The following is a 26,314-nucleotide window of genomic DNA, read 5'->3' as shown; positions in this document are numbered from 1 at the left end:
CAAGAAGGCCGACCACGAGGACCAACCTGGTTTCAGGAAATGACACACGATATAATCGAATTCAATAAAGCAATACGTGTCTTGTGTGATTATGGCCTAGCTGAGCCTGATATGTCGCCAACAGAATATACAGAATCGCGTGGGTATAGCATGCATAGTTGTGTGCACGCCTGGACGAGACACGTGTTGAACGAGACAGAGAGCAATGATTTGGCACAGCTCGCAATAATATGCGTAAGCTCAAAGATACCAAAGGACACCGAACAGAAGTACTATACACTACAACGGCGGCTTCTAGGGCGTGCAGCATTTTGTTCAACAACGATCTTAAACGGAAGACCAATTGCTAAAGGAGAAGAGTGGACTTTAAAAGGACTAGGCGACCTGTTTAGAAACATGGCCCTATTTCAAGAGGCAGAGGTTATGTACAAACGCGCACTGCAGGGCGAAGAGAAGGCACTTGGGCCAGACCCCCCATTAATACTTGATATTATTAACAATCTGGGCCTTGTTGATTGGAATCAAGGCCGGCTTAAGGAAGCAGAGGCCATGTATGAGCGTGCACTGCAGGGCGGAGAGAAGGCATTTGGCCCAGACCACCCATCAACACTTATTACTACCAACAACCTAGGTAATCTCTATCGAGATCAGGGTCGGGTTCAAGAAGCAGAGACTTTGTATCGGTGTTTGGTACAGGGATATAAAAGGCAACAGCAGAGAATATCACTCCTAATATTGATTCTGTCGAGAATATGGAAGATTTTGCAAAGTTTCAAGTTTAACAGGGCAAAAACATGAAGCAAAATCTTTATATATACGGTGCCAGGAAGTGTTGAAGGCTGTGACTCGAGAAATTGAGTTGTTGAGTGAAGATGGTGGACGATAGCGGCTGGGCGGGTTTGCAATTCTTAGTGTGCAGGGTCTGGTGATTTCCATATTGATTTCCGGGCGGGAAGGAGGAAGATCTTTGAACTTCGCAAAAAGAATTCGGAATTGTCCAGCAATCTTGATATTATTAATTCTATGCCCACATCGCTCCCATCGGCCACCTCCATCGTCCCCAACGGCTCCTTGCAGCCTCACGAGCAATACGAGCTTGGCCTTAAAACTCACTATGTGAATTGCATACTGCGGAATTATCTACACTGGCTAGTTCTGTTGAATATCATGGTAGTCAGGGTGGTAATTTCAGGGTATCATAAGACGGGCAGAAGAGAGTTATTGGGGTGATCAGGGGTTGGGCGTAGCCCGACCAAACTTTGAACGGAACATCGAACATCTGCAGCTTAATGAATACATTACCCGCCCTGCAACTTCTCACGCTCCAGTTGTAAGCGCTTCAACCTGTGATACTATGGATCCGTGGTTGTTGATCTTTTCAACAGGAGGAAACAGGTGACTGGTGTCATGGCTGGCCCCATCGGCCAGGTGAGACCCTGAAAAGTCATGCTCGATGTACAGAAGTACCTATATTCTCTACAGCCCGTTTTATTTTCGGTTTGTATTTTCTGTCGGCGCTTATATGCTTCATGTTCATTGGAAGACTTAGGGGTGTGAATGCACAAATGAAGAAGAAATTTTTCTCAGATTTTGGCAGTAATTCTTTCTAAGAAACCAGATTGGATTTCTCTCGAAATGAGAGTCTATTTGTTGTTTAACGCCCACAGGTCGGGCGGCCGGGGCCCACGGCAAGAGAAATGCACACCCGGGCAAGATGAGCATATGAAAGTAATGAACGAAAGTAATGAACCAAAGGAAGGAGGCACATCGCCAACCCGCCACACCAAGCATCAACCCGCTCCGTCTCTTAGAATCCTGACAGGTGTCTCAAGATCTGCCGTCATCCCAACATCTACTGCACGATCTTGAAAGCCTCGAAACTCTCCGGGATGTCCGCCGCCGACACGCCAGCTTTGGCAATCTCATTGAGCTCCACGGTGTCCAGCTTGGCCTCGACAATAGCCGTGTAGTTGTATTGCGTCCCATCAGCCAGGTACATCACATTCGGCTGCACGCACTCTGTCTCCTCATTCTCCTGCACCGTCGCGCCCCGAATCATCTTCCTGTTGTTGAATCCGTACCCCAGCCCGCCAAAGGGCCCGTTGCCCAGGCAGACGTAGTCGCGGCCGCGGCTGTCCTCCTGCTGGCGAACGGTGCCGCACCTGGTGGGGGCGTGCCCGCGCGCCTGGATGTTCCACTGGGGCGGGATGGCTCTGAAGCTGCCGCTGTTAAAAAGGTTCCCGCGTTAACGGTGCAGCAAGTGTTGGGGTTCCAGTTCTGGCAGATGTAGCCGCCTCCTGAAGTTGAGCAGCCGCCTGCGAACTCGAGGTGTAGGTCGATGGCGGCGGCGGAGGTGGCGAGAAGGGAGAGGGCAAGGAACTTCATATTGGCGGTTGAGGAGAACGTAAAAGATTGCTCTGAGAAGGCTTTTGAGTTGCTAGAAGTGGAATCTGGCGCTTTCCTCTGTGATGCTTGAGCTGGTTGGAGAAGTGAAGAGTTCAACAGCTCCAGGACACAGAGGGGAGCCAGCCCTTTTATGCCTTTCCGGCCGGACGTCTCTCATCATCTATTGTGAGGCCGGGTCCACAGTTGCTGCCATGGGAGCTCAGGCCAACCTGGGCTAGTTTCTTCTCTCTCGCCGTGGAGGTAGTTGATTTCCTCCTCAATACACCAACAAACCTGTTCCAAACATCATTATCACCAATCTCTCCTTCCTCATTCGGCGGGATGCCTAGCCTGCCGGCTGACGCCTCGGATTTGTTTTCTCGGACCCAAGCGCGGATTGTTCCCCGTTTCAATATTTGACCGGCAGAAATAAGTCATATTGTTGTCCGAGAGCGGCGGAATGTGGGGCGAGCCGGCTGAAGCCTCAGACTTGTTCTCTTGGACCGAACCCGCCGTTGTACGACACCGAACACGGAACCACGATGTCACTCTATGAGGCATCACCGCTAGTCATTGTGTCACCAAGTGGTAATGTCCCTCGCTCGCCTCAACAAACTCACCCCTGAAAGGTGACCACCCTGACTGTGATTGGGCTCTGTCCACGACGACCGCTCCCTGACCGAAAACACCTCAGACTACGACTGCCTGCATCTTGAATGGGGATCACTGTGCTATCTCGGCGCTGACGAAGCCTCGGTACTGTCTGACGAGTCCGAAGAAGAAGGCGTGGTCTGGATTCGTCCATCACGACAGCCAAACCTGGCCTAGTACACAGTGGCAATTAAAGGATGTTCGAGTCGTTTATAATGGGCATTGATGGTGCTGAACTAACCGGAAACGTGCAAAGGCAGGGCAATTGATATAAAGTTTGGTGAAGATGAAGATTATCGGATTTGTCAGCTCCGTGATCCCCAAATTATACGCGCCGACGATGTCATGGAATTTTAGCTGCCTTCTGAGACGGGCATGAGCCACACAACGTACTACAATTACAATCCCCCGCCATGAGTGGTACTGGTGTCGAGACCAAACCCCCACCCAGGTCAACCTCTTCAACAGCTGGGATTCCGACCCACGGGGTGATTGGTCCGGTGAGTACTACCTAAATTGTCAAGCTGTGTTTTCACACGGGGAGTACAACTAACATGTGATCAAGCTGTTCGTCATGTGGCACGTAACTTGGAATCTCGTAGCTCTGACAAGGTCTTGCGGAATAACGAGATACAAACATATCTACAAGCCCACGGTACTCAAACCCCACTCTGTAGTTTCACGGCTGAAATGATAACTCCATCCCTTTATAAATAGGGGCTGAAAATCCATCCAAATGGTATTATTATTAGGGCGAACTTAGCCTAACGGTTCACAGCAGCTACTAAATCGTACGTAGTAGGTTAGTAAGTAGGTAAGTCGTGATTCCTTGCATAAATCTCGAGTATTTCCACTGATAAAAGCTGGGAAACGTCGGTCTGAGACGTGCCTTTCTCTTTCAAAACAACGAGGAGGTCGGGAGAGAGGCCTAGAAGTGCAATACCCCGCACTTGTGACTCTAAGAGAGAGAATTTTGCCGGATCAGTATCGATGGCTTTACGCTGAATATGACCACTTTTGTTAATCGTTGTCCTGGAGATATTTTGTATGTCGGAATAAAACCAGCATGTTACCTAAGCAGTTTCCACTGTGGACCACGCTCAGCAGCTCCGCTGAGACGGACTAGTGTGCACCAGTCTCTATAAACATACGGATTTACTATGAAGGAATGCCAAATCATCAGCACGTCTATGTTATCAGGGGCAGAACCATTGGCATATCCAAGATAAAATCATACATGCAAAAGCTTAGTAACTCACCGAGCGGTGGCAGCGAGGTTTGTATCGCAGTATCGCTCACGGAGAAAACCCAACGATAAAACCGGGCGGTTGTACGACGAAAAAATAATCCCACAATGTTTCTTGGTCTGTCTGGTTCGATTGCGCCCATGATCGCATCCTGTCCCTCAAGGCCACGAAAGACTCGAGAAGCCTCAGATGGGTATCACAGGAGGCAACAGTGGGGGGGTCCATTGAAACTGTGTCACAATCTGGGGACGAATGTGTTGAGAATGCTTGGAAGATTGAATGGTGCTTGGCCGGTTAAATACCTAACGTGTGCACTAGCTTACAGGACAAGCTGAAAAGAAACAATACGGGGTAAATGTGTTTGCTGGATGAAGATAAGAGAGACGACAGGAATGCGGTCCAAATTTCTTGGTGGTCCAAGTTTGTTGTATGATGGAGAGTTTAAAAGCTTTCAGAAGCTCAAAGACAAGCAAACTCAACGTGCTCAAGCTCAAGGCACTGCTTGCCTTACATAACAAGGAAAGAGGACGCCGATGGACCCCACTTGAAACCTAGAACGTCCGACTCTTATTCTCCATCCAAAATCCGGCATCAGAGCGCCACGGACGCCTTCCAAACGAACAGGCGTTTACAGACAGTAACTACCTAAACCTCATATCCTCGCCCCCTTCCTCTCTTTCTCCTCCCACAGCCTCCCCACCTCCCCCCTGTCAACGATCTTGATCCCCCTCGGGCCACTCTTCCTCTCAAACTCAACAACCACCACCCTCTCCGCATCCCCTCCCCTCGTGTTCCCCTTTTGAGCCCCAAGCTCAGGACCAGGCGACTCCAAACTCAACACGGTCTCGTCCCTGTACAGCTGCCCCGGCGCAAATATCACACTAGGCGAGATAACCTTGTCCTTCCAGCCAATCAGATGGGTATTCGACACCTTGGGCTTGAGCTTTCCATCAAACGAGTCGTACTCCCCGCTTGAAGTCGGCACCTTTTCCAGAAATTGCCTCACCCCCTTCCGCTGCGTGGCATAATCCGTATTGGAGTTGTTCAAAAGGGGAGAGGAGATTCAAGAGGTAGAATTGCGGTGGGTAAAGCATAATCTCCCCGCTTTGGGCCTTGGACAGCCAGGTGAGGGGGTACTCCCACTCCGCAGAGGTGTGCTCCTTTTCCTGCTCGCCTTCTGGGGTAGGGGTGTGGATCTTGCTGGGCTTTTCGGAGAACGAGTTGGCGGAGGATACCGGGAGGAAGTAGAGATACATTTGGGTTGTGAAGCGCTTTTTGGCTGGGGGTGGGGTGATCCATCTGGTGAAGGGGATGAGGGAGTCTATCTGTGTTAAAAGTCCGTTGACGAGAAAAGGGGCGAGGAGCACAAAAACAAACCTGTGTCCGCCACACCACCATGGTTCTTGACCCAATCCCCAAAAGTGATCTGTCTGTTGTAGACATCCTTTCGTCCCTTGTCCCTCACTTCATCACTGACTTCAACAGGGCTTTTACTCAACAAAATACCCGTCTCTTCAAAAGTCTCACGGATGGCAGCATTTCGATAGACGATATTGTCCAGGTGCTCATCCTTGGCCGTCACCCCATCATGAAACTCATCCACGTTGCCACCAGGAAACACATGCGCGGACGCAAAAGAAGAGGCCGTCTTGACTCTCTTCAACAGCAATACTTTGTTGGTGGGCGAGATGACCAGGATGCTGGCACTGGGACTGGGCGCAGGCCACTTGGTCGACGACGGTGCAGCTGACTTGGTGTACAGTTTGGGGTCCATTATTTTTGCTTTTTCAAAAAGGGGCCCTTGGTCCTGATTTCTCGACGTTGTGACGAAACTTCTCTTGCTGGCGTGGAGCACCGAGTGGACGGTTGTAAGTGAGAGTGAGCGCGTCGCGTTAGAGAGCCGGAATGAGTGAGCAAAGCCAGAACTCCTGGATATGACGACAAAATGCAAAGAGCTCATGTTTAGTAGAAACCAAAATAAAAAGACTCCAAATTGGGGAAAAGAACCGTCCAGGTTCCCCCTCACTCACGCTATTCTCATCGTCAAACGGTTTCCGGTCACCGTGATGAGGGGATCTTCTGAAATTTGGCGCTATCAACCTCGGTTTGCTTCGGCCCCGCTTATTTCCGGCCCATTCCCGCTGACACACTCAACAGCATCACTGGCAGACTGTCACTCAGAATTGAAGGCATAAATCCATTGTTTCCAGTCATCACTCATATCCATACTCGTGTATAGTACACATGGTACAATGAAACAGCGCAAACACTCCAAAAACTACGACTCGGTCCTCACAGCCTCTTTCTCTCCAGCCCTCGCAAGCTGACCCGCCACAGACAACAAACACTCTTGCTCTCACACCACTGCTTGACATCCGCTGGTGAGACCTCCCCATCATATCCTGCCTTGTCCAGCTGTCCTGCATTGAGCCACAATGCCAAATCCTCGAGAATAATCGGATCATACATCAATATCTTCTCATACCAGGAGGGGTCAGTGGGGTCTTTGGATGAAGGTGCTGATGTGATAGCTTTTGTAATGTATGCAAACACGGAGACTTGCTCCGTGGTTGGACTGACAATGAGAGACATTTCTGTATCTTCATTGATGGACAGATCTACCAGGGGAGAAGAAAACATGTCTTCATCTGCTGGTCGAGCACGTCTTGCAGCTGAAGGCGGGGACGAGAGTATGGGATCATCTAGATCAGAGTCGGCATCCGAGTCGGGAATCTCAATCACTCCATCCCTGCCTTGTGGTTTACTTCGACGTGGCGTTGTTGCAGGCGATCTACTACACCTTGGAGAGGTAGCTCGTCTTGCAGGAGATTTTTTTCACACGGGGCTTGGTTCTTTTCGGGGAGCTTCCGTCTCTTTGCGTGGCCTTCCCCGTGGAGATGCGAGACCGGCAGATGTCTTCCTCTGCATATCATAATCTTGAAGACGGGCGATGAGGTCTGGCTTATTCCCTGACTGCTTGAGGCTACGCTCCTGTAACAGCTTCTTCAGCTCCGGGACCTTCAGACTACTGTAATCAGCTGATGGTGCTGCCGTGCCCGAATTCTTCCTTGGTCGACCTCGTGGACTGATCGTCGCAGCAGCCTTGCTCGGTTTGGAGGCAGCTTGGGAGGTGGTGGTGGATATGGTCCGCACACTGGTAGCCGCGCCTCCTGTGGCTGACTGGACCCTGCTTGCCCAACACTGGTCAAGAAGCGCAATCTTGGCTGAACGTTTCTTTACAGGTTTGAACCCAAACTTGGAGATATCTCGTGCTAGCTGGGCATCGGTGAAGAGCTCATACTTTGGTCTAGATGGAGCCATAGGCCCGGATTGCAACCGAATAAACGGGTCGGCGGTGGGTTTACTGGATGGGGATGCTGGTTGTAGATTTGGAGTGATGGGCGAATGCGCGAGCTGTGGGCTGCTCAACTGTGTCAACAAGAATTCGTGATGCTCTTGGTTGGATGGTGGAAGGTCAAAGTCAATATAGTCATCCCAATCTGCGTCATTCGGCTCGGGAATTTGTTCGACCACGGCGTTGGCGATATGGAACTTTGGCGGAGCATGCGCTTCTGACCCGGTCCCTGCAGATGAATCGGTGGTGTCAAATATACTATTGCCAGTATGTCTTTGTTCATCCGCCCCCGGCGTTGGTGGTGATGCTTCCCTCATGGGCTCTGGCGCCTTGGTCGGCGGTGGTGGCAAAGACTGCTCCGTCATCTGCACAGAGTCATCCAACGATTCCTCGTCATTGGCACGAGATTGCGAATGAGCGGGAGGAGGTGATTCGGTCAAATCCAATATCTCCATGTCCAGAAGAGCGCCGTCCTCATCTCGCGCGCTAACCCCCCAGAGAAGACGCGCAGGTTTCCTGCGAACCGCAAGATCGCTTGTCACCGGGCTGGGAATTGCAAAGGGGTCATCTGTCGTGTCGTTTGACAACTTCATCGCCTCGTGAAGCGCACGCAGCAAATCGGGGTCATCCTCTATCGCAAGTTGACTTGAAGTTCCAAACACGAAATCCTGTTGGGCCACCTGTCTCAAGGCACTCTCTGGGGACAGCAAGATGGGCTTTTGGGCTCAGGCTTCTTCTTAGATGGTCTTGGCTTTGCAGGTTTATTCCCAAGCTTCCCTTTACCTCTCAACACCGTGCTTGATGACCCAGTCTGCACATCTGACGTGTCGAGGTAGCCGAGGAGCGAATCTTGCTTAGACGGCTCTTCCTGTTTTCTGTAGGCTGCAGTAGCCAGCTCCGTGATCGTGCGTGGCTTCTTCTTGACAGCCTTTGACTTGACTGGGGATTCTGCAAGGGCTTTGCCATTCGCATTGATGTTGGAGATGCTCGCGGCAGCCGTCTGCACCATCTCGATGAGCTTTCTCTTGCCCAACACATCCAGTGAACTTGTCCCTGAACCGGGGCCAACTGATTGCACATCATCAGACGTCCGACCGAACTTATCATGAAGAGCCTTGAAGACATTGGCTTCTGGCGATTCCACTGACCATGTTGATCTTTCCACCGGTGAATCAGCCACAGGTATTAATTGTCGGGGTAGGCTTTCGCGTGGCGGGTCCAATCGAATCTCCTTTGCAGAGCTGGCTCCAGAATCACCGGTCCGTCCTCTTCTACTGGTACCACAGCATCTGTTGAGTTTGTCGTTGGAGGTTTCGATGTTGACGGTTCCTTTGCAAAATGCCTGCTGACTGTCTCCACTTTCTTTTCGTGACCTTCTCCTTGGTGGCTGACTTGGTCACCTTGCCTTTAGCAATTGTTGTTTGTGTTGTCTCCCGAACCGACTTTGGTTGTTTCGCCCTTTTCTTCGAGACCGAGACATCAACCCCGAGGATTTCAAAAGAATTACACTGTCATCCGCCACTAGAAGCGGAGGGTCTTTCTTTGTCCTTGTTTTCGTGGGCGCTCGGGGTTTGGACTTTGGTTTCGACTTGTCGAGCGCAGTATCTTTCAGAGCTGGCATTGGAATCCCAGCCTCCGGGCCTGAAACGTCCTCTGCGTCTGGATCTTGGGCTGCCCGCCACATCGTCGCAGCGCTCGTAAACGTTGTTGACGCATCACCGGGGATCGTAGCAGCATTCTTGCCGCTGCGGAGTGTCGTCAGCTTAGTCGTCGGGACAAGGTCGCAAAGTGAGGGAAATTCGGGAGAAGAAGATATGACGACCAGATACTCGTCGCGCGCCATGCCTCTGGGTGGAGAAGAGAATCTTCAAGCCCCGTGGCAAGATGCGCCCGGTGCGTTGAAGGGTGCGACGGGAGATGTTGAAGGTCGACAGGATGGCAACAAGAGTCGGAAAAAAGAAGATAAAGTGCAGTTTCTGACAGTATTCATTTGGGATGAGCGATATGCATCATCATAAAGGCTCGAGAAGCATCACACCGTTTGCAATGGCACCACGCAAGCAACCCAAGAGTTGCTGGTTTGCCCTTGTTTGGATTCTCAGCGGGGCACCTCAGCCAAGCCTGTCACATCGCGAAGACCGCGCGGCGTCACCTGACTGGGCACATGAGGGCCCAACCTGTGGTCCACTTCCTTTTTGAGAGCTGTGGTGGGGTCTATTCTGGTCTGTGCACACAAGCCCACAGACCCCGGCACCCACCAAATCACTCCAAAACTGATCGAAATTCAAGACTCTTGAAATTTTGCCAGTCCTGCCCTCTCCGACACCGCAAAGCAAACCCAAACCCGTCTTTTCGCAGCACTCATCACCAAGTCGCAGCCATGGAGAACGACAAGGGAGAGATCGTCGATCTGTAAGCGCTCGCCCTCTTTCCCGCAAAACCCGACGACCACGAGACGGACGGCGACGAGGGATGGATCGGTTGTGGTGGGTTGTGTGCTGACTTTGGAATCTCTACTCCAGTTACGTCCCCCGCAAGTGCTCTGCGACGGGCCGCATCATCAAGGCCAAGGACCACGGTTCTTGCCAGATCACCATCGCCAAGGTCGACGAGAACGGCCGGGCCATCCAGGGCGAGAACGTCATCTATGCTCTCTCCGGTTTCGTTCGCGCCATGGGCGAGAGCGACGATGCTCTGAACAGACTTGCTCAGCGTGACGGTCTCCTCAAGAACGTCTGGTCTGCCCAGAGATAAATTACGAATCCTGGTTGTTGGGAGGAGATGATGGTACGTCGGACGACTGGGCTGTGGAGCATCAATTGCGGCGGGCGGAAATGCTGACGGATTCTTCTGGCAGATGTGCGTTTTTTAAAAACTTTCCGGACGCCTTTTTCAACGAACGATTTGGACGACGGGCAGCGGGATGACGGCTGGGTTTGGGAATCATGCGTTTTCTTTTTTTCGCAGAGATACAGCTTTGCCGGTAACTCTCGACGGCGTCAACGGACATTATCTACTCGGAACAAATACACTGGCATCGTGATCACTTATTCCTGCCCCGCTCGGAAAGCCCCCTATTCCTCGCTGCGATTTTTGCGTGACTGCCCCCCCGGCCAGCAAAAGCTCACCAAATCCATACTCGATATTTGGGGAGTCTGGGGCTACCTCGATAGCTCCCATGCCGTAGATCAATCAAGAGGCCTCGAAAAAGCCGTGACGGAGAAGTTGCTCGTTATGGTACAGATACGGGTCTTACATTTTACCTTGACTCGTCCAGTGTGCATGGTGTCTGGATGAAGTGTTTACCTACCTATTTCCATCAATTGGCATTTGGCTCAGGGGCCAGTCTTAGCAGATGGCCCCAAAATTCCCGCCATTAAGGTGTCCCTGCGGTCAGTGCTGCGCTAACAAAGGAAGCTGGAAACGGATCGGATCGGGGCGCGATGTCAGAGACACCATGACGTCCACCACGATCGGGCGGCTGGGGGTCCGATTGGCAATCGTAGCAATCCTGACGTGCCGCTGCACAAAACAAACGGGCCACCGCTGTAAGCAAGTGTTTGCAGTGTCCCTTCTTTCCTCTTTCACAAAAAGTTCCATGTTTCTCCTACTTCGTGCTTGTAGACTCTCGCAAGGTATTGCCTCTCTGTCCACTCGCCACCTACACTCCCACTACTGTCGGCCAGCTCTCAACTTTACCATCATGCCGGCTAGTAGATATCCCAAACGAAAGCCCTCCGCCAACAGTGCGCCAAGCACTAATGGCACGTTGAATGGTACCAACGGGTTCATCAAGCCCGACCCTGACCAACCGCCTCCAGAGAAGAAGCGCAAGACCGTCCTCGCCGAACCCTCTTCCGAACCATCTCTGTCGTCAGACCCCTTGCGAGAGCCGCACCCCTTCCACCAAGATGCCGAAAAACATGGCATCGTCCTCCGGAAGTACTACCCTCACGAAATGTCCACTGCGCGTGCCAGGGCATACAACAACAATGAGTTGCCCCGACCTATCGAGCTGCTAAAGGCTGCACAGGCAGATACAGCTGAACACAGAGCCAACACGCCAGTTGCAGGGGCGGTGGTGCACTGGTTCAAGATGGACTTGAGAACAACAGACAACACGGCTCTGTTTTGTGCCAGTCAAAAGGCTCAGGCTGCTGGCGTGCCACTCATTGCGCTGTACATCCTCAGTCCGCAAGACTTTGAGGCACACTTGACTGCTCCTGTGAGGGTGGACTTTATGCTGCGGACACTGGAAATCTTGAAGAAGGACCTTGCGGCGCTGGATATCCCTCTCTGGGTCGAGACTGTGAAGAAGAGAAAGGAGATACCAAGCAGGATTGTGGAACTGATGAGCGAATGGGGAGCTAGTCACTTATTTGCCAACATGGAGTACGAAGTGGACGAGCTGAGAAGGGACGCCAGGATGGCGAGACTGCTGGCAAAAAGGGGGCTTGTCATGGAGGTGTTGCATGATACCTGTATTGTGCCGCCGGGGAGGCTGACAAGTGGAAGCGGTGGGCAATATGCAGTGTACACACCCTGGTTCAGGACTTGGGTTCGACACGTTCACGAGAATCTAGACTTGTTGGAGCTGGTTGAAACCCCAACGAAGAATCCCGAGTCCACGAGACAAAAGTTTGCTCATCTCTTCCAGTGTCCAATACCCTCAGCACCAGAAAACAAGACCCTGAGCAAGGAGGATCGGGAACGGTTTCGGGCTTTATGGCCGGCTGGGGAGCACGAGGCAATGAAACGGTTGTCCAAGTTTGCAGACCAAGCCATTGGGAAGTATCAACAAAACCGAAACATCCCTTCCAACCCCGGCACCTCCAGCCTTTCTGTTCACTTTGCTAGTGGCACACTCAGCGCGAGGACAGCTGTTCGGACAGCCCGTGGTCGTAACAATACGAAAAAACTCGACGGAGGGGAACGAGGGGATCCAGACTTGGATCAGCGAGGTTGCGTGGAGGACTTTACAAGCATGTACTAGTCCAATGGCCGTATATCTGGTGAGTCGCTCTCTGTTAGTGATCTAGTTCTCTTCTGACAAGCCATACGTAGCATGAACAAGCCCTTCAAACCAGAGTACGCCAACATTGAGTGGTCCTACAACATGGAGCACTTTGACGCTTGGAAAGAAGGACGTACCGGATTTCCCATCGTCGACGCCGCCATGCGCCAGCTCCGTTCCATGGGTTGGGTGCACAACCGCTGCCGGATGATTGTTGCTTCCTTTCTGTGCAAGGACCTGCTTCTTGACTGGAGGATGGGGGAGAAGTACTTTATGGAGCATCTTGTCGACGGCGATTTTGCGAGCAATAACGGAGGATGGGGGTTTTCGGCATCAGTGGGCGTGGACCCGCAGCCATACTTCCGCATCTTCAACCCGCTGCTGCAGAGTGAGAAGTTTGACCCTGATGGAGAGTACATTCGCAAGTGGGTTCCAGAGCTGAAGGAAGTCAAGGGCAAGGCAATCCACGACCCATATGGGCGAGGGCTGCCGCCTTGGCTATCAAGGCAGGGTATCCGAAGCACATTGTTGAGCATAAAGGTGCAAGAGAAAGGACATTGGCTGCATACAAGAAGGGAATAGACAGCGGTCTTTGAGACAACATTTTTAACCACCACAGAAATTCCTTTTCGTCCAGGCCAGCCAATACCCCGAAGCTCTTGTCCTGCAAAGGATGCCGTGTTAAGCCATGTTATCCTGCCTGGGTCTTCCGCAGTAGGAAGGAGCCAAGCCACCTCCCACCGTGTCACGCGTGCCTTCCAAAAGTCTACTGAACGGCAAGGTTTCACGCGTCTTCTTTCACTCTCAGCATTGCGTTCCGACCTCGACCTCTCGACCTCTCCAGAACCATCTTCAGTCTCTTGTGGCCCGTCAGATCGCCCAGCTCATCGTCCTCCTTCCGGACGGCAATTGCCTAGCCACGTCAACATGTCGTTCGTTAAGAAGGAAGAAGGGGGTCATATCAAGGGCGAGCCCGGTGGAAAGTTTGACATGTCGAAGATTCCAATGGCTCCCCCCAAGGCCACCTCCAAAGCCTTGATGAAGCCCAAAGACGAGGGCAAACCGGTGAGCACCCCGGCTTCTCTGAAGCTACGCCCTGCTGACTGCAAGAACAGAACTTCTTCGCACTGCCCGAGTACAAACCGCCGGCCGGCCGTGGTCGTCGCAAGGGTCGCTATCGAGGTAGAAACTACATCACCCATTCTGTCGGCAATTTTCGCATAAAGACAGTGTACAACTGTGACCGTGATGAAGTCAAAATGTCTGTTTTAAGTATCAATGCATTCACTCCATCTGCCTTGAGAAGGGCGCACGCAGAAGCGGACTGGGCTTCGGTCGAGCGAACTATTTTCGAGAAATTACGTCGAGCCCATTTCAACATTCAGCCAGTTCCTGATGACTTTGGCAAGCTCGGTGTGTGTATGAGCCATTCTTTGATTTTCCATGCTCCCATTGGTTTTGGGTCAATGGACGACAGCAATTCAGTTCTCATCAACAGGGACGTGTCTTTCAGAGTTCGCCCTATGAACAATTTACCCCAGCCTACGCCGATGCAGTATCAGGTCAACGATTTCAAGCGCGGTTCTGCCCCAGTCATCAAGACCGAGCCGTTTTCCGCTGCGCCCTCCACAAGCAGCGCTGCTTCACAGGAACTCAAATCGATCTTCTCTCACCAGGGGCCCGTTCCTGCGTTTTCCCTTTTCGGCTCGACCCTCCCGGGCGCCCGCTAGTTCCCTCAAAAAGGCCGAGTCAACTCCTCCAAATTCGTCCATCTTCGCCTCGAGATCCTCTAGCGACAGCTCTAGCTTCAAGGCAACTATATCTCGGCCTTTTAATTGAGCCCTGCACGAACCTGAAATGGGAGCTGTCTCGGGGTTTGAGTGGCCAAGCGGCGGAGCAAACAGGCAGCTTTGCGGCCGCGTGCATATGGGCATTGGCTTTGATAGTGGTTTGGAACTCTGGCATCAGTGAAGGAGATTTTGTTAGCAGTGTGATTCTGGTGCTGTCCAGCGGAGAGATGGACTGGAATTGCCCAATACCTGGATGTGAACTTTATGCTGGGTGAAGATCTTCATGTCGTCTACTTGTCACTCGCGGATGGTGTTGGTTGCAGGAAAGTCAATACAGATTGATGTTCATCCTGTAAGATTATCAGAGCGTACATTCCAAATCAGCACGATGGTGTCATTCATATTGTTTCCAGCTCAAAGGTTGCTTGAAGTAGTCTCCCACGACGAGCCAAATGTCTGATCTGCGATTGTATCATCACCCTCTCTGTTCATCCCCGAATTCATACCAGCTTGCACATTTTCACAGATGATACCTTACCGTTGTATACGCTTGCCAACCAGTGTTTGGAAGTCGTAGTACGATCTCGGCTCCGCATTGTGAGGAAGTCCTCCTCGGTCCCGGGGGCGTCGGCGCAAGCAGGTCGGTGACGAAGGTTAGTGTGTAGAGATATGTACCACCTGGCCTACCCTATGGGTAGGATGTCCTTTTGGTTCCATATAATGGGGGTCAACAATCCATGTATATTTGTCTGTGGTCATCGGGACAGAGATGATGAACTACTTTCTATTGGGGAAAGTTTTCTGGCCCTATCACTTCTTCATTTGTGTTCGTCTTCGGCTAGCCAGACACTGAGAAAACAGGCTGCTCGAGGACGGAGGCTTGGACACTATCGTTCATCTTTTTGTATGGTAGGAAGTCTAGGGGGCAGGTCAGAACTTCTTGGTTGTTTCTCGCGTGATTCTGGCCTGGATACGAACCTTGTCATCTCATCTGGGATTCTGCCTGATGAGGCGGTGCTTGTGTTTGGCAAATCTTGCGCTCCTTCCTTTTGATTCAGGAGCTTTATCTTGGAATTTAGTCTTTCCATCTCATCTGTTGTCGCCAGCGGAGTTGTGGGGCGGTAAACAAAGAATAGGAGAGATAAATATTCTTCCCGACGCCAGACCAATTTTCCTCCTCACTTCCACTTCCCGACTCCTCTTTTCCCCAAACAGCTGCCACTTTGGCGCAGCTTTCAACGACTCTCACTGCTTGGCTTTGGTCCATATTCCACCGCCGCCAGGATCCCATCATGGCGATCATCGACGTCCTCGGTATTTCCGTCACCGTTGAAATCAACTGTGAGACAGCCACGGAGTACAACCCGATCCCTCCCGCCGAAGCTGATGGGCAACCATGAACATGACGGGACCCCTCACGTTGGCAAGTATATTGAGGCTGTTCTGGCACCAGTTTCGCCTTTCGACTCAACAGCTTGGGTTATCGCGTCACTGGGGACAAGAACCGTACGTACGAGTGGTCTACAAGCTACGTCAAAGCGCATCTTCTTGTAGATGGCACAGGATTGAAGATCCACGGAGGAGGCGTTTGGTACAACGATCACCATCAGTCCTGACTTCCTACGTCTGTGCCGACAAACACGCCGCCGGGGAGGTTAATGAATATGCTGTGGAATAAAGGACTGAACCGTCATCTGTAGTTTACATTTGGTAATCTTGACGTGAGTGAGTAAATAAAAAACTAAGTAACCCGTAAACAGGCACATGACGGATGCTGCATAAATGCTAACAGCATGGTAATCGCAGCGGAAAGCTTTGACACCACTACAAAAGGAACCAAAAAGACCAAGAAATATGGGCCCTTTATTGTCGAACTCTTCAACCACATTGGAACAATCGAGTCACGAGAAAGGAATCGGTTTGAGGGGCCAACTGGTATTTCCTCACTGCCATCAGAAACCATCCCGCAACAAGCCGCAATCAAAGCACTTGATGGCAAGCCTTGAATTGTCGGGCCACCTTTCAACCTGTACCATCCCGGCTAAGGACTAGCATAACATTACGCGACGGCGCGATGTTGGACCCTGGGAGCGACCTTTTGCTCGATACGACTTTCGCTATCGTCACAAGGGTAAGTAGTATTTCTCAGCTGATACCGAAGCCGGTGCTGGTGTCTGGAAATATGATGCTGATTCAATAAACAGACGGCCTCATAAAACAAGGTATCATTCCCGAGCCCTCCCTCGAAGAACAAGTTGCTCAGATGAGTGACGGGAAGAGGAAGGAGGCGCTGCTCAAGGCTTTGAAGCGCGAAAAGGTAAGCTAGCATGAGAACACATAGCCACACGGATATCATATCATCATGTCAGACGCTAACCCTGTTGTTTGAACCCCTAGGAACAATAGGAGGAGATTGAGACTGTTCGCGACATCAAGACAATCAAGCGAGAGGGGACGAGAGTGACGACGATTCCAAGAATGACCCACGCCGATGCCATACGAACCAACACAAGAGAACCAGGCGAGTGTCCTGCACAGAGATTCTGAAATCAGAAGGGGATGGCGAGGATGAAGACACGCTTGTTGACCTCACCGGCGACACAGGTTAATGGGGCCAGGAGGCAATGGTGACCTTTTAACACAGAGATTATGGAGTAGCCAGGATTATGTCATCTCTTTGCTCTCATTGTTGATTTACGTAGTCAACATACCAGAGGACCGATGCCACCATACGTTGAGTTGGTTGCGATAGTAGACAGCCCCAAAACCAAATCACAAAGTATTACATTAAGAATATTCTATGTGCACCCATGTTGCAGCTGTCCATGCTAGTCATGACCGAAGATATTGCCATCCCAAGCGCAAAGACATGGTTTTTCCCGAAGCCCCCAAACGCCTTTTATAGGTGTACCCGTCCATTATAATGCACTCATGGAAAAGACACACTGAAAATAGACAGTCCCAAAACACCCAACAGATTTCCCTCGTCGAGCTCATCAGTCCTCGGTGAGATCAATCTCCATCTGGCCATGGGATAATCTCCGAGTTTTGTATCGAGTCTCGAAGGCAGGATCTGGGGCCCAATCGTCTACTTCCATCCTGTCAGCTTCGCGCTTGAGCCTCGCAGGCTTCGTGTCCGGTCCAAACTATTCTGTTGTCAGCTTTACGCCTGATCAGTGTCAAATTTCAGCGCATTCAAATTCGCACCTTTTGCTTCTCCAGAAGCTCTGCCAACTTCCGTCGAACCTCTGTTTCACTCATCTCCTGGACATCGCCGGAGACCGTTGGCCGCGGAATAATGCCTTCTTTGATGAGACCCTCTGAAAAAACATCTCGTAAGCAACGGGCTAGCTGCAGCTCGGGCTCTTTGTTTTGCACTAACCTTTCGAACGATAACGGAACTCAAAAACCGCAAAGGGGCGTTTTTTCGGATCATGATAGTTGTCTGTTGGGTACAACCCAGGATGATCAGCCCGAGGGCGAACGACGGAGCTAGAAACAGCTGTAAGTCATTCGGGTTCAGTTGTCATGGCAGAAATGTGACAAACCTCGTGACGCAGTCAACAGCCCTGCCCTTTGAGGGCTTTTTTCGGCCATGGTCACCGTCCTTTCATTCTCGGTACCAGAACCACTGATTATTTGCGGCTTATAGCCTTCAGATACGTCCATGTGATACAAATGGACTTTAAGAACCCCGGTTTCTTTCGCTCGAGCGGTCTGCTTTTTGACTTGATCGGTCGTGAACTGGTCCGACTCGACTGCCATCATTATCACCTAGTGAGTATCTTCCCATAACATCTGACCCCCCCACGGAAAGTCAACCTACCAACATTGAGAGCTGAAAAACAAAAAAATCGATTGATGTAGTTACCCCCACGAGTTCGTGACACCGTCGAACCCACTGTCCGCTCTACGAGGCTGAGACCGAGTTTCTCGACACGGTCATTAAATGTTAAATGGGTCATGCCTGTCTCGCGGCCGTCATTGACGACAGTGAAGCCAACATGATCGGATACGTAGTGAAATCGTCGAGGCTGAATGCTGACTCGGTAATGATAAAAGGCCCCAGGTTTGGCTTCAATGTACTTGATGATATACGGAAGGTCGGGGGTGGCGTGGTGATCAAACTCGTCACGTTGCATCTCAATCTGCATGGAATCCGCGTCGGGGTCGTCATATTCTTTCGTGGGTCTGTCTGCCACCTCCACTGTCACGGTGAGACCAGGAATGGATGGGAGAATAGCCATGGCGTCCAGATTCTCGGTGATGCGTGGTTGATGAGATGGGATGTTGTCGCAACTTGATGCAAACATGCAGCAGAAGAAATGCATTTTCCACTTAAGCTTTAGCGCGCCCCTGAACAGGTGGCTGTCGCGCAATCACGTGCTTATGTGTCCGCAGCTTTGAGAACTGAGGCTGCAAGGAGCAGCAGCGCGAACCCTGATGATCCCCTTCAATCCCCTTCCATTGCTCTTGCCTTTTTGTCACTTGAGCATTTCGCCCAATGGCTTACCAAATTTGCAGCACCATTTCCCCATCCTATCTTTTACATACACACTGACATCCCATTCCAACACCTTCAGAAGCCCATCATCCGCCAACATCACCAACAACAACCAATCATCAGCCCGCATGGCTCAGTGGTAGAGCGTGTCACTAGTAATGACAAGGTCGTCAGTTCAATTCTGGCTGTGGGCATCTAGACTTTCTTTTTGAAACTCTATTTTTGACGACTCCATCTTCATGTTGTGTGTGGTGGAGTCTGTGGTTCAGGAAGGTTACATCTTTGTGCGGCTCTAGCTACTGTCGGGTTAGGGTTGAGCGAGTGGCCCTAAATAGAGGTCAAGACTACCTGCGCCGTGTTCTTACTTTCCCTTCACCGTGCACGATGCAGGTAACTTCCGACTGGGCTCGGGGCCAAACTGGATGGCTCCGAGTGCACTCGGTAGGTCACCTCAGAATTCGCAACGGACTCCGGTGCCAGGTGTAACGGTCTCTGTTAGTCTCCGACAGCGGTACGTCCGTAGCACGACAGGTTCATTCGCCGCGCGGTGAGCTCGGTCCGGCCAGCAACGGAGGGAATTGAGTCCAGGATGGTATAAGTAAGTCCCCCATCCACACCTTTCTTTTGCTCGAGTATCTTGATCAACACACAGTCACTCAATCATTTCAGCAACGACATCAACGCTTCCATCAAGACCAAGATGTCCCCCAAAACCCTCCGCATCGGCGTCCTCCTCGAGCTAGTCCAGCTCTCCGACATCATGGGCATCGATCTCTTCGGCAACCTCTCGGCCAGCTACTTGAACCAGGTCCTTCCTCTCGACCCCAAGTTTGGCGCCTTTACCCCTCACGCAATGAACATTGAGTTCTTTTACATCGCCTCCTCCCTCGAACCGGCAACCACCACGCCCCCCAACGCCTCCCTGCCAAACTCCATCGGCGGGTTCAGATTCTTGCCCAATGTGACCTATGATGACTGTCCGAGGGACCTTGACATCATCCTCATTGGCGGCCCGCTGCCCACCCATAGACCTGAAGCAGCGGACAGGTTCATGAAGGAGGCCTGGGGCAAGACGAGGGTGTGGATGACGACTTGCATTGGGAGCTTGTGGCTGGCTTCGACTGGGTTGTTGGAGGGGAAGAAGGTGACCACCAACAAGGAGTTTTTGCCTGTGGCGCGAGCGGGATTTCCCGGCACCGAGTGGGTTTACCAGAGGTGGGTGGTGGATGAGAAGCCTTATGAGGGGGATGGCAAGGGGAGCTCTGGACAGCGGGAGGGCGGGGGCTGGTAAGTTTCCAAACTCAGTGCTGAACTGATAACGGTGGCTAACCTTTGTGGATAGGTATCGACATGATTGCGAGGTATTGTCTGGACAACTTTGACAAGGAGTTTGTCAACATTATGGCGCTTGAGGGGTTGGAGTTTAATCCTGGAGGGCAGGCTGGCCAGTTTTACCCCGTCAAAGAAGGTGAGAGGAGGGTTATTGTGTGAGGTTGGTCGTAAGAGTTATCTTTAGATTAAGGTTTTGCCATGTTAACAAAGATTCTGTCTCTTTGTGCTGAGCAGAGGTGAAAGCAGCTGGCAGTACAAAAATAAGAGGGCGGCAAATGCAAGAGAGCATAGGCAGGTACATATATACATAGGCTAGCGAGTAATACCCTTATCTCTGTTGGCTGTGGTTTTCTTCTCTTGCAGAGCTTTGAACAATCATTGATAGGTTACGCTTGTCGAATCCTGTTTGAATCATGCTGAGTACCTCTCCTTCAAGGCCAATGCGATGAATACGGGAACATAATAATGTAAGAAAACCTGAATATCTGGACATGATAATACAAGGGTCCTACCTACTATTGATGAAGTTCCCATCTGTGCGCCATCTCTTTGCAGTTCCAGTTTAATATCATATCATCCTCGCTACCAGGCGGCAATCAAAACATATTGAAAAGTGCCTGCCGGCTATTGCCCCTCCAATGGCTACAATCGCGGAGGCCAATTACGAAGCCACCAACCAACAGCTCCCAGTTGTGGTTACCGGGGCAAGTCTTTCTTCTGTTGATTTATCCGGCCGGTCGGCCAGATACAAGACCCGGAGTGTGTCTGGTTTGAGAATGCCTCTTTTGATTACACAGAGCAATGCATCTTCATTCAGTGCTCTTTCCTTGGTCCCCACATAATAAGCTGTTTTGCTAATGGCAGTTGCTACAGGGTTGCATTTCGACTGCACGCACAGGCACCCATCGAGGGAACTATCCTCCTATCTTCTCTTGCTCAATATTTGCGCCACAGCCAATGCACCAAATGCACCATTCCTCATTCTATTAAGTTACCCTGTTCCGTCGCTTTCAGATGAGATCCTCGCAATGTCGATTGTGCAACGGACCCTCAGATCCCCGTTGTTCCCTGGCCCTGAACAGTTGAAACGTCATGTCTTAGCCGCATGATCCAACCTGCACTTCTGCGCTGGCTCAAGTGTCATCCGATCTTTTTGCAATCTCGCGATCCCATATGCTTCCACCGCCGCCGATCTCGTCCATCCGGTCTCTCCATATCTGGATATCCCTTACACCTTGGTTCGGGGCTTGCTGACAGCGCTGACAGGCACCAACAGTACCAAACTGCTGCCCCATGCAACATGCCCAACCCACTATCTCGCTGCCGTCCGTCCTTGTCCGTGCGCATCTTCGTTATTGCCCAAGCATAAGAATTGCCGAAGCTATATCTTGAGGCAGACCCGAACTTCAGCTTCCTCTCCCCAAAAGTTCTTGGCCCAACCGAGACAACGTCGCATCGGTTCCCGTCTCTGCCATTTGACAGATACCTCTCGGTATGCCTGCTCTGCCCCGCTTCTGCTTGCTCGACCCCAGACTCTTCATTCCGCAGCTGCATATTCGGATACAGAACCCTCCATCTCGTCTTTTAATTACCCCAGATGCACAAGTTTCCCAGCCCGATGCCGTGTTCATGTATCCGTGTCTGGTATATAGTCAGCTAAGATAGGAGCCAAATTTACCCCAGCTCAGACCCTTTTTTGCTTCATTCTTTCTAAACCGACATTCGTTTTTGTGTTCCCTCCCCGGCTACCCTATCCCACAAGCTAAGGTCAACCAAGAAGCTGTCAAACCACTCCGTCGGGACTTGAAGCTTTCCTAGTGTGTATGGTTGCAACACTATGTTGGAGCGTCCAGGGCGAATAGCAGGACAAAGTTGGATCGATTGCTACCATACATAGTCGTCAATCACCATGATTGACACCGCCACCACATTACCACCCAACCCCTCACCAGATTCTCCACCTCCGCCATCATCATCATCATCATCATCCTCACCACCACCGCCGCCGCCGCCGCCAGGGGCCCCAGTAGTCGACTTTGCAGGTCTAGCCCATGACTCTCTTATGGTCAATATCATTGCCTCGGCTTCGATATGTTGGTTCATCGCAGCCCTTTTTGTGGCCCTCCGATTTTACACTAGAGGGGTCCTGATCAAAGTGATTGGGGGCTCAGACTGGAGTATACTTGTTGCCTTGGTATTTTCACGTCTAGCTTTGTGCGAATTTTGCTACACTTTCTAACACAAGCCATGATCAGATATTCGCTGGCGCAACATGCGGAGGGGTGATTGAACAAGCAACACACGGCGCAGGTCAGCACGTCTGGGATCTTGACCCCAACGACACCCCCTCGGCGATTGCCTGGGGCCGGGCGGCCTGGTACTGCATCTTGTTCTACCTCATCACGCTTTGCTTCTCCAAAATCAGCATCCTGCTGCTGTATATCCATTTGTTCACCTTCAAGTGGGCGAGGTTGGCGGGGCAGATCCTGCTCGGGATTGTGATCATCACGCACCTGTTCATGGCGCTGGCGACGTTTACGGCGTGTATACCGCTGAATAGCTATTGGGATTTTACCGTGGAGAAAAAGTACTGCCATGCGCAGAGTGTTTGGTGGAGCAATACGGGGATGCATATGGGTTTGTTGTTGCCTTGGGTTCATCTCTCGGGGAGAGACAGCTAACAAGGGGAAATAGTGACTGACTTTTTGATCTTTTTGTTGCCCATGCCGGTTGTCTGGTCCATCCGCCTCCCTCGCCGCCAGAAGCTGGCATTGTCGGGGGTGTTTGGTTTTGGGTTCTTGGTCTGTTTTATTTCTATCCTTCGACTGATGCAGCTTATTCGGGTTCAGACCGACCTTGATTTCACCTACGCCGCTGCCGAGCTCAGCTATCTTACCGCAGTTGAGGTTAACGGTGCTATTGTTTGCGCCTGTGTCATGACGTTGAAACCTTTTATCGCCAAGTTCTTCCCTGGGCTTCTCAGCTCGAGGGCATCAGGATCGTCGAATGGGCAAAGTGGTGCGGGGGATAGCAACCAGTATTATAATTACGCGGAGGGGCGGATCAACGGACGAGGGCCTCCTACGATTGGGAGCAGGCCGTCAAAGGGAGTGCGGAATGACTTGGGGTCGTTGGCCAGTCCGACGGATTTGCAGTATGGATTCCAGGGATTGGGGTCGTCGGGGGAGGAGTCGGAGAACTTTCAGGAAAAGGGAGGGAGTAGGAGGAACAGCAAACATTGGCTTGGGGTGGTGGATGGGGGAGCGATGGGGGTGAGGGGGAATCATGATCGGTATGTGGAGATTAGGGATGGGACGGATTCTGGGTGGGCAGTGGATGTTGAGAGGGGGAAAAACTTGAGTTCTAGTCCTGTCAGCCTGAGGTCTCTGGTTAGCAGGAGTCGGCCGGGGGAGGATGCTCGGATGGATTATATGCTCAGGACGGGCAGGTTAAGTCCTGGGGCTGCGGTGCCGGATGACAGGATTAGAGTTGATACGAGGTTACTATCACAAAGGAGTAGTAGTGACTTTGGTGACAAATTTTTCTATTCTTGTTCATGCTCTTCGGGTTCTCGGTGGAAGTTGAATGCCGTTCGGTGTGTCATTGTGGCGGTGGGTTGTTTGGTTTTCGAAAGACCACTAGAACCTGTCAGTTACAAGTTGACGGGTAGGATCATGACTTACATGTCCGCCACACTTGAATTGGTCCGAGAGCCTTCCTGGGGCTGACACTAGACGTTTCAAGCTAGAGATTTCTGTGAGTGACAGGTTCGGACTTTTTGCCATCCTTGTCTTACATTTTCCCCCGACGGTGAGATGTCTAAACATGAAGCTGGCAGAGTCACGCTAGAACTGAGAGGAGGTCGACCCAAGCGTTTTGGTCACACAGTTATGTCAGACTATCGCATAGGTATGGGGACTACCACATTCACCATTTTGAGGGGACAGTCTATGAGACAACAGAGCAACACTCGGAGAGACGCCGTCAAGTTGCTCGAGTGATCCGTTAGCAGCAGTATTGGACTGACTCCAGTTGTGCTGGGAGCTGCCTCATATTCAAGTTTCGAGAGCAGACGGTCTTGCCAAAGGTTAGCCCAGTTACCAACCAAAAAACAGGACTCCTATATGTAGCATAGTGCCAGGGGCAAAGTGCGAATGAGCATGTCGTACCAAATCCTGGGCGTGATCTGATTGCATTGCGTGCAAAACAATGGACTCGTGAGGCAGGCCACCTGGATAGCCTCATGCAACACCCTTTACAAAGGAACAGGCTACATGGCACTATTGAAGCTCCCAAGCGTCAACATGGCATCCCTGAGAATCAATGACAAATAACCTCTTCAGGAGAGAAAAGCGTGGAAGAAATCCTCTATAAGAAGGCCATGTTCCCCACCACACCTCTGTTTTCTTTTACCATCCTCATCACCAACAGACACAACCAACTTGCTCACTTCCAACTCTCAAAATGAAGCTCACCACCCTCCTCACCACCGCCCCCTTGGCCCCTCCTCACCACCCTCACCACCGCGGGCTCCTGCTCCTGCTCCCGCCCCGGCCGCCATCGAAGCCCGCCACTCCACCTCTGCCCGCTTCTCCAAGTTCACAGCAACCTGCCCTCCACCTCCTGCTCGTCAAACCTCAACCCCCCTTTCTCACCCCCTCCACACCGACTAACAAACTCCCCGGCTACGCCGCCACCCCAACCCTCCTCCCCGAAAACATCACCGTCAACTTCTCGCACACCACCTCCGGGCAGCACCATCCCCGCCAACTCTGGCCATTGGACCTCGAGCAGCGACCCTCTCGTGTTCCTCCGGTGAACAAGACCCCGTTCAACGAGTACCGGATCGTGGTGTCGGATGTTCACGTCGTCGGGACCTCGGTGATCTTGGACTTTTCAGCCCGCGGCCGACTGGGTTGCTCAGCCCAACCCTCTTATGTTGGCAGTCAGACTTTTGAGGCTGTGTAGATAAATGTTTCAGCCAATGGGCTTTATGTGTGGTGGGGTTGGTAGTCGATAGAACAACAAGATGTAGTTTCTTTTGAGAAATGGTACCAAGTAAAAGGGTATCTCAAATTCTTGAAGCTGCAAACAACCTAATGATACCCATCCATGCCAGTTGCTGATAATGCTAAACGCGCCTGTAGGACAAAACTCTACCGCGCAACACTCTCCTCATCCCTTTCGTCCGGCAACGTCATCTTGACCTCCGCTTCCTCAAACCCAGCCCACCCCTGTTCCCGGTACTGCCGCCGATAATCTTCCCCTCAGATCCTCGCCCTCCTCTGCCCAATACCACCAACGACACTGCTAGCATCGCTGCCTCCTACTCCCTCCAAAGCTACTCGCCTCATCATCTGCTGTCATCCCCGCCACCGTCAAGTTCCTATACCGTCCCGCCCACAACCCCTGACTCCGCCTCTCTTCCCGATCTGGTATCTCGTCCGTACCCGCGCTGCAGACATACAGCAGATACTTCAGGTTCGGTAGCGTGTGCCTGATGTCCACAACCTTCAACCCTGGCTGACACACAACGTCTCGATATCCTTGTTGAGTAGAAACCACCCATAGTCGAAACGGTATTGCGCGCTTGACCTCCTAGGAACATAGAGCGGGAAATCTCGTTGTGTGTCTGGTAGTTGCGAAATTCATCCGGATGGTTGACCGAGACCCGTATTGCCCGGATGGGATAGGGGCAGTGGAACACCAGGTAACACTGCAGGTTGTCTGTCAGTTACATATACCCCAGCGCAGCGCCAGGGTATCAAGCCCAGTTCCCTTTGAGGAGTGCGTCGTCGTAAATCGTGCTGGGGAGCGTGGCAAATCGCAGATGGTAAATGTTAAGTGAGGTCCCCAGGAGTGAGACAGAGCTGGATGCGCCAGATCCTGTCATAAGCCCGCAAATGCGCCGGCGCCGGGCTGCGAATTTGCCTCTTTGTTCTGCAAGGAGTGTCTTGGAGTGGGCAAGCTTCCGGTGGCGTTGTTAACGTCGGTCTCGGCCCTTTCTTGAGGGCCCTGCCTTCAGCAATGGCGGAC

At 51.7% G+C, this 26,314-nt stretch overlaps 9 protein-coding genes and 1 non-coding gene across 10 annotated transcripts; 7 read left to right on the top strand and 3 right to left on the bottom strand.

Moving 5' to 3' along the window:
• Positions 1 to 4,935: 4,935 nt before the first annotated feature.
• SLX4_1 (5'-flap endonuclease) lies at positions 4,936 to 10,053 on the bottom strand (the record flags this gene model as incomplete). The annotated part of the gene is made up of 3 exons (XM_062871696.1): positions 5,661 to 10,053; positions 5,519 to 5,604; positions 4,936 to 5,247 (listed from the first exon to the last, which is right to left on the bottom strand). Exons 1-3 carry the CDS (start codon positions 6,241 to 6,243, stop codon positions 4,936 to 4,938), a joined length of 981 nt encoding a protein of 326 aa, XP_062736332.1. The 5' UTR covers positions 6,244 to 10,053.
• RPS21_1 (40S ribosomal protein S21) lies at positions 9,362 to 10,392 on the top strand (the record flags this gene model as incomplete). The annotated part of the gene is made up of 2 exons (XM_062871695.1): positions 9,362 to 10,050; positions 10,161 to 10,392. Exons 1-2 carry the CDS (start codon positions 9,803 to 9,805, stop codon positions 10,390 to 10,392), a joined length of 480 nt encoding a protein of 159 aa, XP_062736331.1. The 5' UTR covers positions 9,362 to 9,802.
• A 601-nt stretch (positions 10,393 to 10,993) lies between these two features.
• PHR1_1 (DNA photolyase phr1) lies at positions 10,994 to 13,234 on the top strand (the record flags this gene model as incomplete). Its single annotated transcript, XM_062871694.1, has 2 exons — positions 10,994 to 12,624; positions 12,703 to 13,234. 2 exons carry the CDS (start codon positions 10,994 to 10,996, stop codon positions 13,232 to 13,234), a joined length of 2,163 nt encoding a protein of 720 aa, XP_062736330.1.
• Positions 13,235 to 13,579: 345 nt separating this feature from the next.
• QC761_0000070 (uncharacterized protein) lies at positions 13,580 to 14,786 on the top strand (the record flags this gene model as incomplete). Its single annotated transcript, XM_062871693.1, has 2 exons — positions 13,580 to 13,717; positions 13,768 to 14,786. The coding sequence occupies 2 exons, from the start codon at positions 13,580 to 13,582 to the stop codon at positions 14,380 to 14,382; spliced, it is 753 nt and encodes a 250-aa protein (XP_062736329.1). The 3' UTR covers positions 14,383 to 14,786.
• A 1,320-nt stretch (positions 14,787 to 16,106) lies between these two features.
• QC761_0000060 (uncharacterized protein) lies at positions 16,107 to 16,448 on the top strand (the record flags this gene model as incomplete). Its single annotated transcript, XM_062871692.1, has 2 exons — positions 16,107 to 16,138; positions 16,256 to 16,448. 2 exons carry the CDS (start codon positions 16,107 to 16,109, stop codon positions 16,446 to 16,448), a joined length of 225 nt encoding a protein of 74 aa, XP_062736328.1.
• A 68-nt stretch (positions 16,449 to 16,516) lies between these two features.
• On the top strand, positions 16,517 to 16,989 carry QC761_0000050 (uncharacterized protein; the record flags this gene model as incomplete). Its single annotated transcript, XM_062871691.1, has 3 exons — positions 16,517 to 16,573; positions 16,679 to 16,759; positions 16,849 to 16,989. 3 exons carry the CDS (start codon positions 16,517 to 16,519, stop codon positions 16,987 to 16,989), a joined length of 279 nt encoding a protein of 92 aa, XP_062736327.1.
• A 218-nt stretch (positions 16,990 to 17,207) lies between these two features.
• QC761_0000030 (uncharacterized protein) lies at positions 17,208 to 19,176 on the bottom strand. Its single transcript, XM_062871690.1, has 6 exons — positions 19,152 to 19,176; positions 18,269 to 19,098; positions 17,991 to 18,200; positions 17,825 to 17,934; positions 17,650 to 17,762; positions 17,208 to 17,588 (listed from the first exon to the last, which is right to left on the bottom strand). Exons 2-5 carry the CDS (start codon positions 18,771 to 18,773, stop codon positions 17,700 to 17,702), a joined length of 888 nt encoding a protein of 295 aa, XP_062736326.1. The 5' UTR covers positions 18,774 to 19,098; positions 19,152 to 19,176; the 3' UTR covers positions 17,208 to 17,588; positions 17,650 to 17,699.
• Positions 18,971 to 20,287, top strand: QC761_0000020 (uncharacterized protein; the record flags this gene model as incomplete). The annotated part of the gene is made up of 2 exons (XM_062871689.1): positions 18,971 to 20,233; position 20,287. Coding segments are annotated over exons 1-2 (588 nt in total). The 5' UTR covers positions 18,971 to 19,646.
• Positions 19,069 to 19,140, bottom strand: QC761_0000040. Its single transcript has one exon. It is a non-coding gene; the product is annotated as a tRNA-Thr (tRNA).
• Positions 20,288 to 21,398: 1,111 nt separating the features above from the next.
• QC761_0000010 (uncharacterized protein) lies at positions 21,399 to 24,836 on the top strand. Its single transcript, XM_062871688.1, has 6 exons — positions 21,399 to 21,483; positions 21,545 to 21,770; positions 21,967 to 22,472; positions 22,534 to 22,915; positions 22,973 to 24,034; positions 24,128 to 24,836. The coding sequence occupies exons 3-5, from the start codon at positions 22,188 to 22,190 to the stop codon at positions 24,004 to 24,006; spliced, it is 1,701 nt and encodes a 566-aa protein (XP_062736324.1). The 5' UTR covers positions 21,399 to 21,483; positions 21,545 to 21,770; positions 21,967 to 22,187; the 3' UTR covers positions 24,007 to 24,034; positions 24,128 to 24,836.
• The last annotated feature ends 1,478 nt before the right edge of the window (positions 24,837 to 26,314 follow it).

This window comes from Podospora bellae-mahoneyi (assembly GCF_035222275.1).
Source record: "Podospora bellae-mahoneyi strain CBS 112042 chromosome 1 map unlocalized CBS112042p_1, whole genome shotgun sequence".
In the NCBI taxonomy this organism is placed as follows: Eukaryota; Fungi; Ascomycota; class Sordariomycetes; order Sordariales; family Podosporaceae; genus Podospora; species Podospora bellae-mahoneyi.
The sequence above is the reverse complement of the archived record's forward strand: the minus strand, read 5'-3'. Positions and strand labels throughout refer to the sequence as shown.

What these genes read in the sequence shown, in the direction of transcription:
- QC761_0000010 (XM_062871688.1), top strand. Translation starts at nt 22,188, where the DNA reads ATGATTGACACCGCCACCACATTACCACCCAACCCCTCACCAGATTCT. An exon ending in GGAGTATACTTGTTGCCTTG is followed by an intron (nt 22,473 to 22,533) that starts GTATTTTCACGT and finishes AGCCATGATCAG; the next exon opens with ATATTCGCTGGCGCAACATG. An exon ending in CAATACGGGGATGCATATGG is followed by an intron (nt 22,916 to 22,972) that starts GTTTGTTGTTGC and finishes AAGGGGAAATAG; the next exon opens with TGACTGACTTTTTGATCTTT.
- QC761_0000030 (XM_062871690.1), bottom strand. Translation starts at nt 18,773, where the DNA reads ATGCATTTCTTCTGCTGCATGTTTGCATCAAGTTGCGACAACATCCCA. An exon ending in GCTGTTGACTGCGTCACGAG is followed by an intron (nt 17,935 to 17,990) that starts GTTTGTCACATT and finishes AGCTGTTTCTAG; the next exon opens with CTCCGTCGTTCGCCCTCGGG. An exon ending in GTTCCGTTATCGTTCGAAAG is followed by an intron (nt 17,763 to 17,824) that starts GTTAGTGCAAAA and finishes ATGTTTTTTCAG; the next exon opens with AGGGTCTCATCAAAGAAGGC.